A 19,187-nucleotide genomic window follows, 5' to 3' on the forward strand; every position below is an offset into this window, starting at 1 on the left:
GAAACTGGAACCCTCACAAATTGCTGGCATAAACGTAAATTGGGGCAGCCCGTTCAAAGAACTTTGGCCTTTCCTCAAAAGGTTAAATATAGCCACCATATGACCCAACAATTCCATTTCTGGGTTTTATACCCCAAAGAAGTGAAAAAAATATGTATGTTCATACAAAAACCTGTACATGGACATTTATAGCAGCATGACTCGTAATAACCAATAATTTGGAGAAACTATCCATCATCTGATGAAAAATAAAATGTAGCATATTCCCACAATGGAATTCTTCCACAATTAAAAAAATGCTGAAACATACTACAACATAGATGAACCTGGAAAACATCACGCTAAGCGAACGAAGTCGGTCATAAAAGATCATATGTTGTGTAATTCTACTTATATTAAATGTCCAGGGTAACAGAGATCTGTAGAAACAGAAATTTTGTGGTTTCTCAGAGCTGGGGAAGAGTAAGTGGCAATGAATACTCATGAGCATGGGATTTCTTTTCGAGATAAAAATATTCTTTAAAATTTTTTTTAAAAAAGTTTTGATATAAAAATATTCCAAAAAAAATGAATTGTACTGAGAGTTACACAATTCTGTGAAATACACTGAAAACCACTAGACTGTATCCTTGGAATAAATGGAATAGCACATGAATTCTAGCTCCAGCTGTTACAAATGTGTCTTTTTTAATGTTTATTTATTTATTCTGAGAGAGAAAGATAAAGGTTGAGCAGGGGAGGGGCAGAGAGAGAGAGAGAGAGAGAGAGAGAGAGAAACAGAAATAGAGAATCCCAAGCAGGCTCCGCGCTGTCAGCACAGAACCCAACACGGGGCTTGAACTCATGAACTGTGAGATCATGACCGGAGCTGAAATCAAGAGTTGGATGCTTAACTGACTGAGCCATCCAGGCGCCCCACAAGTGTGTTTTTTTGATACAAATGCTTTCATTTTGCCCACAGCCACCAGAAAGTTTATGTCTCCTTGACAAGTCCTTTCCTAGTCCCTTTACCTTCCTGGACTTGGCATTCACCCTCCTCAAGCCTCATAAACAGTTTTATACGGAGGAAGTAAGGAAGTCAAGTTTCTTTTTCTCTCTCGCATGCTTTATGTTTCTCTTAACCGTGAATGCACTTGGGAATGGAGTATTCGCCACATTATTACCTGTTTTGTTGATGATCAGTAATGCGGTGAGAGGATCACGTGGCTGTTGTCCAGGAGCCAGGAAGTACAAACGAGGAGAAAGTTCCCAAGTGTAGCTCTGTTGATACACTTTCATGGTGATGATCTCCGTGAGAAGAGGGCAAACTCCAAATCCGAGAATCAAGAGCCTACCCAGAAGAAAAGTGCCAGTGTGAATGCACAGTCATTTCTTAACCTTTAAAGCTGCCTGAGCAGATCAGAACGTGATACCATCAAGAACTTATGGAAATTCAACACAGAGCTCTCGGACTCTTTTCTTGAGTATTTTGCCCTTTGCCTACCCCTAAAACTACATTTTTTTAAAGGTTTATTCATTTTTCAGAGACAGAGAGAGACAAAGCGTGAGTGGCGGAGGGGCAGAGCGAGAGGGAGACCCAGAATCCAAAGCAGGCTCCAGGCTCTGAGCTGTCAGCACAGAGCCTGAAGTGAGGCTCGAACCCACAAACCGTGAGATGGTGACCTGAGCCAAAGTCGGACCCTTAACCGACTGCGCCACCCAGGCGCCCCTCCCACCTTATTTTTATTTTTGGATGGTCTTCTCTCGCTTTTACATCTTAGATTTGTTTTCTTAATGTAGCGACTGAAAAAAACCCCGTGGCACTCTGACACTCACAGTGATAAAAGAGCTTTCCTTTCATGCTTTAATTTCAAGAAGCGAACCCTTGCGATCGCAAAGATTTGCTGTCTCCAAAGAGCCATTTGGCCTATGGTCTGGCTTATCTCATTAAGCGAACTGAGAACTTGCTCTGTCTCAACAAGCCTCTCTGTATCTCCAGCTCTTTCTGACGGGGCTTCTCCCCACGCGGCAATATCTGCAAAATACGAAAAAACGCAATTCATAAAACTGGGCTCTGGTTGGACGTTATGGAGCCTACTGCATGTAGGAGCTTGTGTTGTCCACACTGCTAGGGTCTTCTGCGTAACTGTGGGCGTTGTGTGGTGCTACTGGCAGCCGCCATGAGCGAGAAACATGAATGAAGTTGGATGCCTTGAACAAAAGGAGTAGAAAGGAGATCTTAGATCATTTGGCTACAGACAACACATTCAAGAGGTCAGGGCAAATACGCGAGATCGTAGCGTGCCTATAGGTGTCACTTGCAAGGGAAAAATAATCTCAGGGGTTCGCCTAGAGAAACAACCTATGAATTGACATGCTACAAACGGGATTAACCGTTAATTGTTGGCACTGGTGGGATTTCAAATCTGTTCGCACCACTGGAGGCTGCACTCTTGTATATGCTCTACAGTCTTTGGAGACTCAGGATGCTGTCCATTGTATGGTGTTAAAACAAGCCTGATACCCAACCTCAGAAAGCACACACCCATAAATGTCCAACCACAGACAAAAACACACCATTCCAGTTACTATTGAAGAAGATGTAAAGATCTTATACAAGGTAGGGGGCAACAGTATATTAAAAGAATAATTCAGGGATCTCCTGCTTCCAAGAGACTGTCACCTCTCTTACCAAGAGAATATACCAGTTATTTTTAACCCATCAGACAAGAGCATAAAGAAAGTAAAAAAAAAAAAAAACAACATTTTTTTTTCCATAAAGGGAAGACTCATTCCGAGGGAGATGATACCCATGGCTCCTTTCATCCTAGGGGCATGGGAAAAGGAAAGAACCACTTTAGATATGAATAAGGAGAGGGCATTGAACAAACTCTTATGGTCACATATGGGCTGGTAGGACAGGCGAGAGTCACGTGGTACTCAAGTCCCAAAATGAATTTACATCATTTACCAATCCTTTCCCATGAGGACTTCACCAAATACGTGGGAACAGCACACCCAAGGCTGGAGATGGGAAGGAAAAGCTGAGAAAGATCCACGCTGAAGGGCAGAGACTCTTTACTTGTGGAAGACATCGTCAAGGTACATGGGGCCTTCCTCCGTGAAGGAAATCCACCAGGGGCTGGCTACAGGACACACGAGCAGAAAGAGGTATACTGAGGTAGAATGGATCTTGGCTGGGTACAATACACTGGCATGCTGACATCTGGGTGTAGGGTGGAAAGGTGGAGAGATCTCCCAAGGCATGGTAAGCCATGGTCAAGGATGGAGAGTCAGGTTGACTCCCCAGTGGCAGAAAAGCCGAAACCCCCCCAAAACAAGTAAACAAAAAGTGACAGCAAGCTGAAAATCAGGCAGATATCATTTCTTGTTGAGAAATTTGGGGCTGTATAACAGAGGGAGCTCTAGAATTTTGCCTGTGCTGGAATATGATTTATGTGTCAACAGCAATAACATCTAGGAAATCCACAAATGTTCGTACATCGAATGACGTACAGGAAAACCTTGGATTGCAAGTAACTTGTTTAGTGAGGCAAGCACACGTTTCCAATAAATTTTAACTTGATACATGAGTGGTGCCTTGCAGTACGAATACAATGTGGTGCCAAGCGTCACATGATCACAACTGAGCCAATGGTTCCTGAAATTCGCTTTGATAGATGAGTGCTTTGGATTACAAGTACGTTACCGAAACAAATTATGCTCACAAACCAAAGTTTTACTGTATTTCAATAATGTCTCATCAAATAGGGGATATAATTAGAGATGTAAAAATTATTTAAGATAACCAAATAGAGATTTGAGTTGAAAAGTGCATGAACCGATTTTAAAAGTTCACTGAAGGGGCCCCGGGGTGGCTCAGTAGGTTAAGCTTCCGACTTCGGCTCAGGCCGTGATCTCACAGTTTGTGAGTTCGAGCCCCACGTCGGGCTCTGTGCTGACAGCTCAGAGCCTGGAGCTTGCTTCGGATTCTGTGTCTCCCTCTCTCTCTCTGACCCTCCCCCGTTCATGCTCCGTCTCTCTCTGTCTCAAAAATAAACAACCATTAAAAAAAAAAAGTTCACTGAAAAAAATAAAAGCTCCACAGATTTCTTTCGGCGGAAGAAAGAAATCAGTGAACATGACCCAAAAGTGAGATAATTTAAAGAACAGAAAGAAAACATAATGAAAAAAAAAAGTCTCAGAGAAATGGGAGACACGATCAAGCATTCTAACATGCACGACCACATATACTGGGTTAATGGGAGTTCCAGACGCAGAGTTTAGAGAAAAAGGGTCAGAAATTATAGTTGAAAAAATAATGGCTAACAACTTCCCACACTGGATGAAAAACATTCACTACACATATAAGAAACTCACTAGACTCCCAGTGGGATAAATGTGAGATCGACACCTAAAGACATCAGAGTCAAGGTGTCAAAAGCCAAGGCCAAAAAAAAAAAAAAGAAAAAAAAAAAGGATCTTGAAAGCAGCAGGGGGAAAAAACAAGTTATCGCCCACAAGATATTCTCTGTAAAATATAAAGCTGGCTTCTCATCAGAAACCAGGGAGGCCATATTCAGAATGCTTGAAGAGAGGGATTTCACATAATTACATTTAAAATAAATTTAATAAATTTAAAATAAAATAAATGTGCTGACAGCTCAGAGGCTGGAGCCTGCTTCGGATTCTGTGTCTCCCTCTCTCTGCTCCTCCCCTGCTGATGCTGTGTCTCTCTTTCTCTCTCAAAAATAAATAAACATTGGGGCACCTGGGTGGCTCAGTCGGTTAAGCGTCTGACTTCGGCTCAGGGTATGATCTCGCGGTTTGTGAGTTCGAGCCCCGCATCAGGCTCTGTGCTGGCAGCTTGGAGCCTGGAGCCTGTTTCGGATTCTGTGTCTCCCTCTCTCTCTGCCCTCCCCCCACTCACGCTCCATCTCTCTCTGTCTCTCAGAAATAAATAAATGTAAAAAAAAAATGTAAAAAAACATTGAAAACAAAGTTTTAAAAAATAATACATGTTTTGTCTGAAATTGCTCTTGGGAAATGGGATGAAGGATGAATGAGCCTGGGATAGAAGAAAATGGGCCAGCTTTAATAACAAGGCAATATTGACAGGAAAGCTAAAATGTGACAGGAATGCAGTCTGGCTCCATTTATCCTCGTCTAGGAAAGGCCTTGATCATCACGGAACCCCACATTTCGTAATCCCATCTATGTAACAGTGTTTTACGGAAATATATACTGCACTAGGTGCTGTGAATACCTTGACACGATCAGTCACGCATTTTATTTACCCGATTCATCCACAGCTGATTTTCCTTCTAGTTTCAGGAACACTTCGTTCAAGGTTGTCATGGAAACACCGTAATTCTCGATTCCAAGGCCAGGACACCTATCCAGATCCTCATAAAGTGCTAAAGAACACGTACAGTAGCAAATCAAAACTATGAAAATCACAAGTGAAGACAACTTTTCATGCGACAAAGCACAAAGGTATGAAATAAAAGTATACATTTTAAAAGCTAACATTTCATAGTACGTACTTACTCTTCAAATACTGTATTTTAAAATGTATATTGTGACAGCTCATATATTAACCTCCTTTGATCAAATAATAATTTATAGTCATTTATATTTATGTTAAAATTTCATTTTAGGGGTGCCCAGGTTGGTCAGTTGAGCTGACTTTGGCTCAGGTCGTGATCTCGTGGTTTTTGAGTTCGAGCCCCGGCGTCGGGCTCTGTGCTGACAGCTCAGAGCCTGGATGAAGCCTGCTTCAGATCCTGTGTCTCCCTCTCTCTCTGCCCCTCCGCTGTTCATGCTCTGCCTCTCTTTCTCTTTCTCTCTCAAAATTAAATAAACATTTAAAAAATTAAAAAAAATTTTTAAGTTTGTTTTTAACTTAATTATGGTAACTTTTAACATTTAATGAACAGGGGAACTTCGGTTTTTTTCAACTCTAATTAACTGAAGACTCTTTTCAGGGCCATTTGTGCTTTAGCCAACAAAACGGAGAGAACTAATTATTTGAGGATTGGTACGATGGTACAGAACCTTCTTCAGTTCCAAAAAACTATATTAAAGGAAGGACATGAATAATAAATATTTTATTTTTTTTATAATTTTTTTTATTTCTGCTTTTGACTGTGGAAGAAACAATTCACAAGATGTCATCAAGAACGCAGAATGGACTCAGGGCATCTTGTCATAGTGGGAAACTGGAGGTTGGTGTCGCCTCCAGCGATGCTCTGTCCCTGCCCCCTTTAGTTCGTTGACCAAAGCCACTTTTGCATCAGCCACTGTTCTTAATATAATGAACACTGTCTCTGCCTGTCTGGATCTGAATAATAGCAGCTAATCAAATGAAGCCTGAATTGAAACCTAATTTTAAATCCTAGCAGGATTACAGAAGTCCTGAGCCTTCCACCTATCGTTTTCTCCCCGGGCAAAAGGAGAAGTTAAAAGCTTTCTGTCTTGATCAGAGTCCTATGTATGGAAGGGCAGGAAAGAGGTGAGATTCAAACTGCTAATGAGTGGTTTGTGTCATTCTTCACTTTCCCTAAAATTGGACAAACCTCCTCCAAATTGTAACGACTGTGAAAACACATTAATCGGGATTTAACATCTCGCCCCATGGCTCTTAGGAACGTCTGTGCTGTTGCCATAAAATGTATATGTGAATGACTTCGTGGGGTTAATCTATGTGTCTGTTAACCACACGTATGGCCCAGTTAATTTCTTCCACCATCCAGTGTGGCCCTCCTAGAGGGCCTCTCTACCAGGGAGCAGGTTTTCTGAATGACATATAATAAATGCACTTTTTCTTTCTCTTTTAATTCAACTTGTTATGTTGAGCTCATTTTAGATTCCCAAGCAGTTGTAAAAAAAAATAATACAGAGAGATCTGTACCCTTCACTCTGGGTCCCCCAACGGTAATACCTTAAAAAGCCACAGTACAATGATCACAACCACCCTAGTGAAAATACAATCAAGATACAGCACATTTCCAGGGTGCCTGGGGGGCTCTGTTGGTTAAGTGTCCAACTCTCGGTTTTGGCTCAGGTCATGATCTCACGGTTCGCGGATTTGAGCCGCACGTCAGGCCCTGTCTGCACTGACGGTGCAGAGCCTGCTTGGGCTTCTCTCTCTCCCCCCCACTCTCTCTCTGCCCCTCCCCTGCTCATGCTCGATATCTCTCCCTCTCAAAATAAATAGACATTTAAGAAAAAGATACAGAATATTCCCATCCCCACAAGGATCATGCTACCCATTTACAGTCACAACCATCTCTCCTCATTCCATCTTTTCCCAACCCTATGGCAACTATTAATCCTTCCTCCATTTTTATAATTCTGCCATTTCAAGAATGTTCTACAAACTGAGTCATAGTATGTTTTCTTTTAGGATTGGCTATTTCCACTGAGGATGGTTGTCTGAATATTCATCCAGGTTGTTGCATATGCCAGTCTGTGGCTTGTTCCTTTTTACTGCTGAGTGGCAATGCAATGTCACGACAGTTCTGGAATTGAACCCTTTACTTGTTAAAGGGCATCTGGGTGGTTTCGGCTGCTGTCTGTTCCAGATGAAGCTGCTATAAACATTCACGTACAGGGGTTCTGTGTGCATATGTTTTCATGGCTAGAAGATTTTTCTCTTATTTTTAAAACATTTTATGGTTTTACATTTTCCTTTTAAGTCCACGATTTATATTAAGCTGATTTCTACCTAAGGTAGAAGATTTAGATAAAGGTTCACATTTATGCCTGTGGGTCCACGTGCTCCATTTGTTGAAAAGGTTATCTTTCCTCCATTGAATTGCTTTTCCACTTCTGTCGAAAATTGGCCTGGCGTATCTCTGTGGGCCTGTTTCTGGATTCTCTATTCCGTTCTGTCTACGTGTCTATCACTCCGCCGATATCACACAAACCTGATTATTATAGTTTACGTGGTGCCATTACTCACTCTCTGGCTCAGCACAGACAAAAACCACAGCTGCCTGCTTCAAAAGAGTTGATGGCAGCCCTCCGAATCTCTGACCAGGACGATCGCCGGTGTCCCCTTTCCTGCAGAAAGCCAGCCTGTGAAGCCTGGGAGAGGTGCCCGCTTTACGTAATGTGCAGACATCCACACAGAGTGTGAAGGAGGAGGAGACATCAGTGGGAGATGCTCCCAACAAAGAAACAAGGCAAACTTCCAGAAACAGACCTTCGTAAATGAAGCTTTATGATTTACCCGACAAAGAATTCAAAATGGCGGTCCTAAAGTAAACTTTTATGTATTGGCACAAAAACCCCAAAGCTATCACAAAAATCCCGTCGAGAACGAAAAGGACCAATCACGGGGCTGTTTAACGTAATGGCTAAGCCAGACGTTTTCAACCACTTGTGCTCATTCACAGTTACGAACCCTAGAAGATTCTGCTATGCACCACAGAGGGAATGAATGACTTAAAGAGTTCCCTAAAAGGCCCAGACATTGCAATGCAACTACTGAAATATAATATTTCCTACAATCGATAAAATCATCCAACCACTGTCTTATTCTTTGCATCATGTTTCAAATGCCTGAACACATTGTAAGCTCTCAATATATGCCGTAAGAATTATCATTCTGATTATAAATATTATCTACACATTTCATTTCACAGTGTGCTTACCTGGAAATTTACTTGTTCTTTCCAAGGGCAATGTGTAGACAAGTTTTCCTTCACTTTCCGCTGATAATTTGGCATCGGGGATGTGCTGTTTAACCAGCGATGTTATTTTTTCCTGAGCACACATTTCATTCAACTGCAAACTGGTGTTTGAAAAATAAAAAAGAAAGATATATGTTATTTGACACAGTCTTCAATAGCATGAAGAAAATGACTTCTATGCAAGAGATAGGCCATTCAAACATGAAATAAAGGGGCGAAAAATCTCAGATCGTATAAATGTAATAGGAGAAGGCAGAGGGAGCTCATCAGAACCACTGGTCAGGTTATTTAGAGATGATGCCCAGAGCAAGTTAATATTGACTCAAGTCCTTAAAAGGAGAACAGCGGCAGAGTAGAGACAGCAGGGACACGGCAGGACTACACAAAGTGGAAAATGGTGAAGATTTTTCAAAGGGAGTTTAATTTGGCCGAATAGGATTACTGTATTGGGAAAACAGAAGGGGATTTTGATAGGCAGGGACAACACAGTTTCCGTTCTTCAACGGGCTCTTCCATACAAATTTATTAAGTTCTTAGTATGTGACAAAAACTTCCCTAAATGCTGAGGGTACAGCGGTGAATAAAAGCGCTGCCCTGTTCTTACGGAAGTTTACTGTCGGGTGGGGAGACAGGGAGAAAACAAGTAAACAAACAGAAAAATAAATGATTAGTAGTAAATGCAGTAGGAGTAAACGCTCTGAAGGAAATGGGGCACAGACAGAAATGAATTGTGGATGAATGTGGGTGTGAGTCGCTGAGATCACTAATTTTTGCTCTCTTTGCAGTGTTAACCCCAGAACTTTGACCAAGAACACAGAATCATAGAGAGGAACAGTCTACCCATTAAAAAATACCAAGGGTATTTCCGTAATGTAGAAAAACAAACAAAAACGTATTTATTAATCCAGGCTTTCAAGTATACAATAGACAAATACCAGTAGTGACTTGGCTTCTAAACTCAGTTTTGCCGTTTGAAGTGTGCTGCTTGCCCTATCTGGACAGTCTGCTCATTAGCAAAATGGAATAACGATTCCTGACGTTTAAGGCTGTCCGAAGAACTGGGTAATAGTGATGTCTGTACTTAGTAAGTCCGTTAAACAAGGCTTTTTTAGGGGCACCTTGGTGGCTCAGTCGGTTGAGCATCCAACTCTTGATTTCGGCTCAGGTCACGGTCTCACGGTTGGTGGGTTTGAGCCCCGCACCAAGTTCTGTGCTGACGTCACGGAGTCTGCTTGGGCTTCTGTTTCTCCTCTCTGCCCCTCACCTGCCTGTATTCTCTCTATCTCAACATAAACTTTCTTTTTAAAAAAATGGCTATTTTATTTGATCAAACGCTTACATCGAAACTAGGCTTACTGGTGCGTATTAAGAACAAATGAGAATCCCTTTCATTTTTAGAGGCAGTGAAACTCACTGAGAGAATGAAGCAAAAAAAAAAAAAACAAAAAAAAACCCCAACAACTAAATAACACCCTCCAAATCGTAACTGTTCTCCACGGTGCTGCTGCCCCCTGAAATAAAAACAATTTAATAGATACTTCTTGGTTACTTACAACAACTTGTGCTGGGCACCAGAGAGGACTGAGGGAACAGAAAACGTACCCTCCTCGGGGAGCCTATAGCTCAGAAATGGAGGGCAGTAGGCTCGTTTCTGAAAACGGAGTACGTGGTAAATGTTTTAGGCTTTGCGGCCAGTCGGTCTCTACTGCAAATCTTCAACATTGCTGCTGCAACGTGGAAGCAGGCCACGGGCGATACCTAAACACCCGGGTATGCAGGGATCCTGACCAGCATTTTTTACTTAGAGAACACGTTCTGTTTCGATGCTCTGTACGAGGCGCGATGTCGTTTGCTCTTCTCTGACCTTTACTTGCAACTGGGAATTGCTATGCCCACTTGGTAAGCGAGGAAACCGAGTTGCAGAGAGCTTAATTCATTTCGAAGAAGCAACTCAAACAATGTGCCTGGGGAAATGAAACACTGGGACGATACACGGAGCTGGAAGATTAGCAAAAGCTACACGAGACAGCATTCAAATAACTCCATAGGACGAAAACAGGCGGGAGTCGACCCAAGAAAACTGCCAGCCTCTGGAAATAACCTCGGACAAGGGGAAATGTAGGGCACGACAGGCGTGTGCAATGAACAATGTGTATTTCTTTCTTTTTTTTCTTGAGAGACAGGGAGAGAACAGGAGCGGGGGAGGGGCAGAGGGAGGCAGAGAGAACATCTTAAGCAGGCTCCATCCACCCTCAGTGCCGTGCCGGACATGGGGCTCGATCCCACGACCGCGAGATCAGTCTGAGCCAAAATAAAGAGTCAGACACTCAACCAGCTGAGCCACCCAGGCGCCCTGCATATTTAATTTTTAACTAAAGGCGAGTAATATGGAAGTCACAATAGGGTGGGCCACACCAGTTTCATATGACAACAAAACTTGGATTATGATAGATAAAATGGAGCCATTAATGGTTTTTTTTGTTTCTTGTGTCATATACATATATATATATATATATAAATATATATAAAATATATATATATAAAATATATATAAAAATATATAAATATATATAAATATATAAAAAAATATATAAATATATATAAATATATAAATATATATAAATATATAAATATATATATATTTAAGTTACAGATGCCATAAGTTAGAGCTATACTTTTGACAAACTGACCAATTCATGAATAAACATTAATTCATGTTATTCATTAATTCATGAATAAACATTAATTTAAAGTACATATCTGGATATTAGCCTTCAAAGTTAAAAATATCCAGATTCAATTCCTGGCTCTCTTACTTATGAACCCAGGGGCACTCTACGTTTATCTGTAGAATAAAAATAGCAATAGTTTCTATCTCAAAAGACTCAAGATTTAAATACAACGATGGTACGCATCTTCTCTCTGAATGACTCCATCAACCCCAGTTGATTGAAAATAATGATAAAAATAAAATGAAGAGGGCGGAGAGAAGAGGAAGCACACGAACAGCCCCGTTGAGAGATCAAGTAGAAGCAAGGAGCCTACTCAAGAAACGATGTTAACACGTGGGTGAGCGGGGAGAGGGGTGGATAATACCACGTGTCAGCCGTGAAAGTTCCTTCAATCCAAACCTTCCTTAACAGCGTGCTGTGGATGGATTTTCTATCACATTTATCTCGGCTTTTTTGTTATCTTGTATTTTCAGTCTCTAAAATCTACCCCTCAACCTCTCTCCTATATACAGACCAATTCCATATATGTGTGTAAATATCTCCACATATGCACATGCAAATATCGGTGTGGGACAAATAAAGAGTTTCACCTGTGCTGTAATGTATTCATTCCATCAAACATCGTGCTTACATCATGTGCCTTTCTCAGTTTCCCAGCCTCCTCATGTGGCTCTACCTTAAGTGATATCCAATGCCCCATTTCTTCTTGAGGAACAGAGACGAGCCTGCACACTTCAGCTTCCCGCCGGAGAGAAACACTTTCCGATCTGAAAAGGAAGAAGCAAAGAAGTTTCGTAAGAAGTCATCCACTCTTTCCTACTCTATGATTCTACTCTAATTTAGGAGCTTCCACATTTTCTTTATTGTGTGTGTTTGAAGTGTATTTATTTGTTTATTTGTTTGTTGGTTTGTTGGTTTAGAGAGCATGGGAGTGACAGCAAGAGAGGGAGAGAATCCCAAGCAGGTTCCACGCTGTTAGAGCAGAGCCTGAAGCAGCGTTTGACCTCATGAACCATGAGATCATGACCTGCACTGAAATCAAGAGTCGGACGCTTAACAGACTGAGCCACCCAGGCACCCCTGCATTTTCAAATACAGCGCTTCATAAAAACTCATTGAAACAGGCACACTTTAATCTTACTTGTAGACTTTAGCCTATTGTTTTGCCATCTAACCACTCCGGGAGGTTATGTGAATATGTCTTTTAATATAGACTGTTGTTGCACTATTTTAATGGACCAAACCATTATTCGAATATGTCAAGTCAGTGTACCTTAACTTTGAGTAAAAGGATTAATGTATTAGAATACAGACTCTCACTTCACAATAATTGAGTTTCCTGGCAGATTATGCCCTTGTAACATCAAATGATAGAAAATTCTAGGAGACACATGGAAAAGGTTGGGAGTGAGACTCGTCGGGCCCAGTTCATATCATTACCAGCTGTTCGGAGTGCTAGGTACAGCTAGATGACCAGATTATAAAATACAGCTGCTCAGGATACAAATCCATATTTCCCAAGTCTCATAAAGACCTCATGATGACACTTAAAGGAAATCGGCAGTTACCAGCCAGGATGTCAGCCTCATCCATGAACTGGGTACTAAAGAGGACCACACGGTCTGCTTTCCACTCCTTCAGGAGGTTCCACACAAGGTGCCTTGAAAAGGGATCCAGTCCCGCAGTTGGTTCGTCCAATAGGAAAACCTACCGAGGAGGGATGTATATAAAGTGTGTTTCCAGTAAAGCACAGTTCTTCCAGAAAACACGCAGAAACCACATTACTTACATATTTAAAAGGATACGGTAGTTAAGATTTTGTTCTTATATTTCACGTTCTATCATCAATCCCTTGGCACAGATGTCCTTTGCAAATAAAAGGTTTGGACCACTACCAAAGTTTCATTTTTGAACTTTTGAATTCATCTCCAAATTTAGTCTGACTTACTTACCTGAGGATCTCCTAAAATGGCAATCGCAAAGCTGAGTTTTCTTTTCTGTCCGCCACTTAAGTTTTGAGCAAGGACGTTCTGGATGTTTTTCATCTCCAACTCCAGCAAAACTCTTTGTATCTAACCGAATAAGAAGCTTTATGTCACAAATCAAGATTTTGTTTCTTTTCTTGTTAAATTTGAAAACGCAAGGCTGTAAGGTGTAATGGCTCAACGCATGGAACCTGAGGCAGGCTGCCTGGATTTGAATACCACTCCACTTTAACTAGCTGCATAATCTTGATCCTGAACCTCAGTTTCCACATGTATAAAGTGGGGATGGTAACAGTACTTATTTCTTAGAGTGGTTGTGAGGAATTGGCCAATTATTCTCTTTGAAGTTAAGGATACTGCTTGGCACACTGTAAGTTACACATAAATGTTAGATGTTATCTAAGTTCGATTTTGTCGAACACTTATACGTGACTTGCACCAATATAATTTAATGAAAGCATAAAGGGCTCAGTACAAATAGAGTTCACAATCTCTTTTTGACCCATACGTTAATTCTGACATGTTTCTGTACCTCTTTGTCCAGTTCATGCGGCCGAATGCCTTTTATTTTAGCAAACAGCCTGAGATTTTCTTTCACGGTGAGGAAATCAAAGTGCACGTTGGATTGCGGACAAATCCCAGTGAGCTTGCTGATGTTATCGAGGTCAGCCATTTCTGAAAGCTTATTATTATAAATGGTGACTGAACCTATAATAAAGGCTAAGAGTTAATATCAGAGGAATGCTTGAATTGAGATCTTTCTAGACAGACTCTTAATTATAGAGAACAAACTGATGGTTACCAGAGGGGAGGTGGGTGGGGGGCATGGGTGAAACAGGTGATGGGGATTCAGGGGTGCAGCTGTTGTAAGGAGTACTGGGTGTTGTATGAAGTGTCGAATCACTATATTGTATACCTGAAACTCACTTTACACTGTATGTGAACTAACTGGAAATGAAACAAAAACTTAAGAAAAGAAAGATCTATCTAGATGAAAAATCACTATATATTTATCAATTACATTTTAGATACACGATTTTCTCTCCAAGGTTTATATAACGTAGGCATTATGAACTTCTGTTTTGGTCGTGTGGTATACTGGAAGAAAACAGTCCCATCTGCAGCTTTATTATCAAGATGTTATCTATTTTTCCACCCTTCACATTTAGGCTTGGTGATATAATCAATGATCTTAGGAAATGTGATCCAGGCAGAGGCTGTGAATTTGCCTCCACCCTGGGATGTATTTGCCCTCTCTTGGCTTCTGGGCTCATGGACCCCCGGCTGAAGAATCCTGACCAGACTCCTGGAAGATGAAAGTCCGTGTAAACAGAGAAGAGCAGCATTCTTAACTGAAGCCCCACATACGTGAGTGAGGCTATGCCAAAACATCCAGCAACAACTCAGTCCAGGTGGAAACATGAGCCAGTCAACCCACTGAATCGTGAGAAATGATAAAACATCTTTATATTAAGCCATTCATTTTGAGGATGCTTGTTATGCAGCAAAAGCTAACAGGTACAAGTTCGAATGCCAAAGGGTAACTTATGATCAAGAAACTGATTCTCACGAAAGACTCAAATTTCATATATGTATCGATCCAGTATCGCATACCTCTGTAGACTAACACTATGAACTAACCTCCATTTGTCCACAGTTATTTGTGTTTGTGATTAACGATCAGAAGGACTTTATAGTAAGAGCTGATATCTATATATATACGTCGACCTGACTTGGGGAAAAACCTCTTACCTTTGGTGGGAACTGAGAGCCCACTAAGAATGTTTAACAGTGTTGATTTCCCGGCTCCACTGTGACCAAGTATTGCAGTGATCTGGCCTTCATATATGTCTAATACCAGACCTAGATAGAAAAAAGAAAGGAAAAAAGAATGGGGGAAAGGAAGGAAGGGAAAAAAGTAGGTCGACAGGAAGGACGATAAAATTACAAACAAAACTATATTATGGAACTAATGGACGGCCTTTTTATTGCCTTGAATGGCCATGTTTTCTAAATAGGAATGCTCTGGGTTGTCACATTCAAAATAAAAACAATAAAATACGCATTTGGAAGGTCATAGGTCTACCCTGTTCTGAAATTTTGAAATTACTTGGTTTCACAGCAGGAAACATGTCTCATACTCCTAGGTTTATTGACATGGCCTGGCATAAAGTAGGTGGATGTGAATATTTATGGACTAAACAACAGATTAATCGTTCAGTCGATCACTATGTGACTAATGTTCCTTTGAGATACATTGCTTTTTTGTTTGCACAGCAGAAGAATATATAATCCCTGCAACAGCTTTGGAATTACATTCGAAACGTTTGGATTTGTAGGAAAAAAAAACCCCAGGATTTCCTTACAGTACCTCAGTATTACACAATACATCTTTCAAGTACATATATCCTAACGTATCATCAATCTGTTTTCTAACTTTTATGCAAAGTAATGTGTTAGAAGGGAAATTTTATCGTGTGGCTCAAGTGACTCATTACATTTTTTTTTTTTTTACATTTTATTTATTTTTGAGACAGAGAGAGACAGAGCGCGAGTGAGGGAGGGGCAGAGAGAGGGAGACACAGAATCCGAAGCAGGCTCCAGGCTCCGAGCTGTCAGCACAGAGCCCGACGCAGGGCTCGAACCCATGAACCGTGAGATCGTGACCTGAGCCGAAGTCAGTTGCTTAACCGACTGAGCCACCCCGGGCGCCCCTCAAATGACTCATTTCAAATCTGAAATGCCACCAGTGATTGCCCACCACCACCACCACAACCAACAAAATTGAATTAAAAGGAGGAAATCAGAATCAACATTATAACGAAGCGTTCTTCTTTTCTTACCCTTCAAAGCCTCTATTTTACCCGACTTTCCTTTATATTCTTTGGTAACATTTCTGATTCTGGAAAAAACAAAAAAGAAAAGAAATTTCAAGGTGTGACAATTTTCTTCAGCTTGTCATTCTTGGTTTGGTTGCCGGGACTGGATGAATCTTATCTTCAGGGTACAGGAAGGTATGAGATTTCACCCTCATAAAGTCATGCTTGTGTGAGAGAGAATCGGCTAGAATACTGCTTCCCAGTCCGGGCTGCACATGAGCCTCACCTGAGCAGTTTTACACATTTACCTATGCTTGGATCCCATCACCAGTCCTTCTGATTTCAAAGATTAGGGTATGGCCTGACATTAGTACTGAAAACAGGGATCATCTCTAAACTGCAAAGCCAAGGAAGCTAGACCGACAGGTAACATGGGCATCTGATACTGAAAGGGTCATTATGCAATACTGGCACAGGTTACAGGTATCTTTGGTTATCTTGAGTCAAGGTCTCCAGGAGTAGGTTAAGAGGCACAAGGGTGGAGGAAGGAAGACAGGCAAAGATCGTAACAGTGATGGCATGGGTTTTACAGTCTTATACAGAATTTAGTAGCTGTTGCCTTAGTCAACGTACTTGTCCCAGGTAAGTTTCAGCTTTTGCAACCTCAAACTTTTGAGTGTTTTAGGGTTGTGGTGGAGGTTGAGTAACATAGTTCATCTTGCATGCATTGTGCTTGGTTCATGGTAAACGGTCAATAAGCATAAAATGATATTGGTTAGATTATGTTGATTATGATAATAGGAAGGAATAGAATCAACATATTCTGGGTGCTATTACAGATCTGGAACGCTAGGCACTTTATCTGTTTTATTCTATTGGGTAGTAAATATATAATCCATCAACTAAATCAAATTTATGTTTCTTATTGTATCATCTACTATTCTTCAAGTGACTCAGGTTCCATTCATATTGAATTGTTTGATTAGCTTCCTCATCTCTATTTTCACTCCACTTACTATCACTCCACAGCACTTCTAGTTGGGTGAGATGCTAAAGAGATAGAAGAAATACAAAAAGAAATTGAAGAAAGATTAAACAAATAGAAAACAGATTAAATTAAGCAGATTAAATAAAGCCATTGCTCTGCTCCCTCCCAGCCGCTCTGCTGGAAGTTCAACCCAGCTTAAACCATAGGACAGATGTAAGGATAGAAGATAAAAATGGAACAGGCTGAAACAAAAACTGGAACGGGTTCTAGAAGCTCTGTAGGCTGAGGTCATCTGAGACCATTCACAAAGGACTGACAGGTGGGGGGTCACTGACGGACGAGTAAGATGTGAACAGTCAGGGATCTGGAGGACTCTCTTCCTATTTTCTTATTTGGAAAGAAAAGTTGCTAGCACCAAGCAAAACACACATTTGGAATGAAGACGTGCAGGACACTCTAAGGCACATCTTCCTCAATCTCCTTGGGTCTATCTCCAGATCCTTTCTCCCTACCTCTCCCCTACTCTTTCATTCTCTTTGAAAAGGCAATACGTAGACGAGGAAAGAAGTTTAAACAAGAAAAAAGAACAGAGAAAAACATAAGGAGTATAAAAAATGAGGTAGGGCAAAGTGTGAATAAATGAGACCGGGCAAAGAAATGAGAGAGGCTACGGATGGAGGGGAGAAACAACAGATAAAAGATGGAGAATACAGGCAGGGTTTTCGTTGAATTATCTTTGTTGGTGCAATCTAAATTCGAATTTATTAATTTTTTAAGTTTATTTACTTATTTTTTGAGAGAGAGAGAGAGAGAGAGAGTGTGCATGCACACTAGCATGAGTGTAGGGGGGGCAGAGAGAGGGAGAGAGAGAATCCCAAGCAGGTTCCACGCTCAGCACGGAGCCCAACGCGAGGCTTGAACTGAGGAACCGTGAGATCATGACCTGGGCCGAAATCAAGAGTCGGACGCTTAACCAACTGAGCCACCCAGGCACCCCCTAAGTTAGTATTTAATGTAAAAGCCAACGATATGAGATAAAAAGGGTTAAAGGAATTTTTCTTTAAACGTGAACTGGGAAATGACGAAGGTAGCATGGAGGTTAGGTCGGAGCCGTCTAGAGGGCACAAAAGAGAACTGTGCTTGCTTCAGGTGCTGTTAGTATCTTCGTCTTGGCCCTGTTCATTTGCATCCTTGTTACCTGATGGCTTCTTTGCCATGGAATTCTGGAGACACTGGCTCAAAAGAGTCATTAGATGAAGGATCAGAATGTATTTCATCTTCAAGGGCCACACAATCAGCTTTTGGTTGCCGTGACCAGTAGGAAGACTTCAGGAAAAACAAGGGGGGATATTGATGTCCATATTTATCTACATGGCCAGGAGACAATTAAATATTGGGTCAGTCATCAGTTTAAGGGAAAGAGTCACCCTAATAAAGCAGAGCAATAGGACCCCTTTGCCCATAAACCTGAACGTGTCATCAACACAGGTAATGAACATATTTTCCTTGACATGTGTAGTTTGGTCAGGAGAAAAAAATCACAAAGATGTCTCTATTATGATAATTGTTCCCATCAGAGAAAATGAAACTGGGATTTGAAAAAGTCCAGGAGGAATTTAAGTAAATGTGAGGACTTTTCTTAATCCCCAGAAAGCCAGATACTAGAATACAAATGCGAGATATGCTAAGCATCCTGAATGCTATGTTAGGAGTCCAGTATCGTGCCCCCCACGCCCCCCACAAAGGGAGAAGAGACTCGGAAGCCACTACTGGATACAAATATTCCAAGAGAAAACAGAACAGGATTATAGGAATTAACGAAAATAAGGGACACACTGTAAGAAAGGGCGAGAAAAGGGGCAAAACAATTTATTGAAATTTAAGAGTGGAATTTTTCAAAAAGCTACTTCGGGTTTATCCTCTATTTCATCCCCAGATAATAACTTTCCTCTGAAGCAAATTTACTATTCACGAACCTCTTTCTG

At 41.1% G+C, this 19,187-nt stretch overlaps 1 protein-coding gene across 6 annotated transcripts in view; it reads right to left on the reverse strand.

Moving 5' to 3' along the window:
• ABCA8 (ATP binding cassette subfamily A member 8) overlaps nt 1-19,187 on the reverse strand; it is an 86,906-nt gene that overhangs the window by 28,585 nt on the left and 39,134 nt on the right. For all 6 annotated transcript variants that reach the window (XR_007146926.1, XM_047833035.1, XM_047833032.1 and 3 more), the window contains 11 exons: nt 18,401-18,569; nt 16,239-16,297; nt 15,148-15,258; nt 13,928-14,103; nt 13,363-13,482; nt 12,979-13,117; nt 12,087-12,177; nt 8,640-8,779; nt 5,277-5,396; nt 1,816-2,014; nt 1,164-1,330 (listed from right to left, as the gene is read on the reverse strand). Coding sequence is in view for 5 of the 6 variants with exons in the window: in XM_047833035.1 (XP_047688991.1) it covers nt 1,164-1,330; nt 1,816-2,014; nt 5,277-5,396; nt 8,640-8,779; nt 12,087-12,177; nt 12,979-13,117; nt 13,363-13,482; nt 13,928-14,103; nt 15,148-15,258; nt 16,239-16,297; nt 18,401-18,569 (1,491 nt within the window). In the remaining variant the exon portion in view is untranslated. The remainder of the gene's footprint in view (nt 1-1,163; nt 1,331-1,815; nt 2,015-5,276; nt 5,397-8,639; nt 8,780-12,086; nt 12,178-12,978; nt 13,118-13,362; nt 13,483-13,927; nt 14,104-15,147; nt 15,259-16,238; nt 16,298-18,400; nt 18,570-19,187) is intronic.

The sequence above is a fragment of the Prionailurus viverrinus genome, chromosome E1 (genome assembly GCF_022837055.1).
Source record: "Prionailurus viverrinus isolate Anna chromosome E1, UM_Priviv_1.0, whole genome shotgun sequence".
Classification (NCBI taxonomy): domain Eukaryota; kingdom Metazoa; phylum Chordata; class Mammalia; order Carnivora; family Felidae; genus Prionailurus; species Prionailurus viverrinus.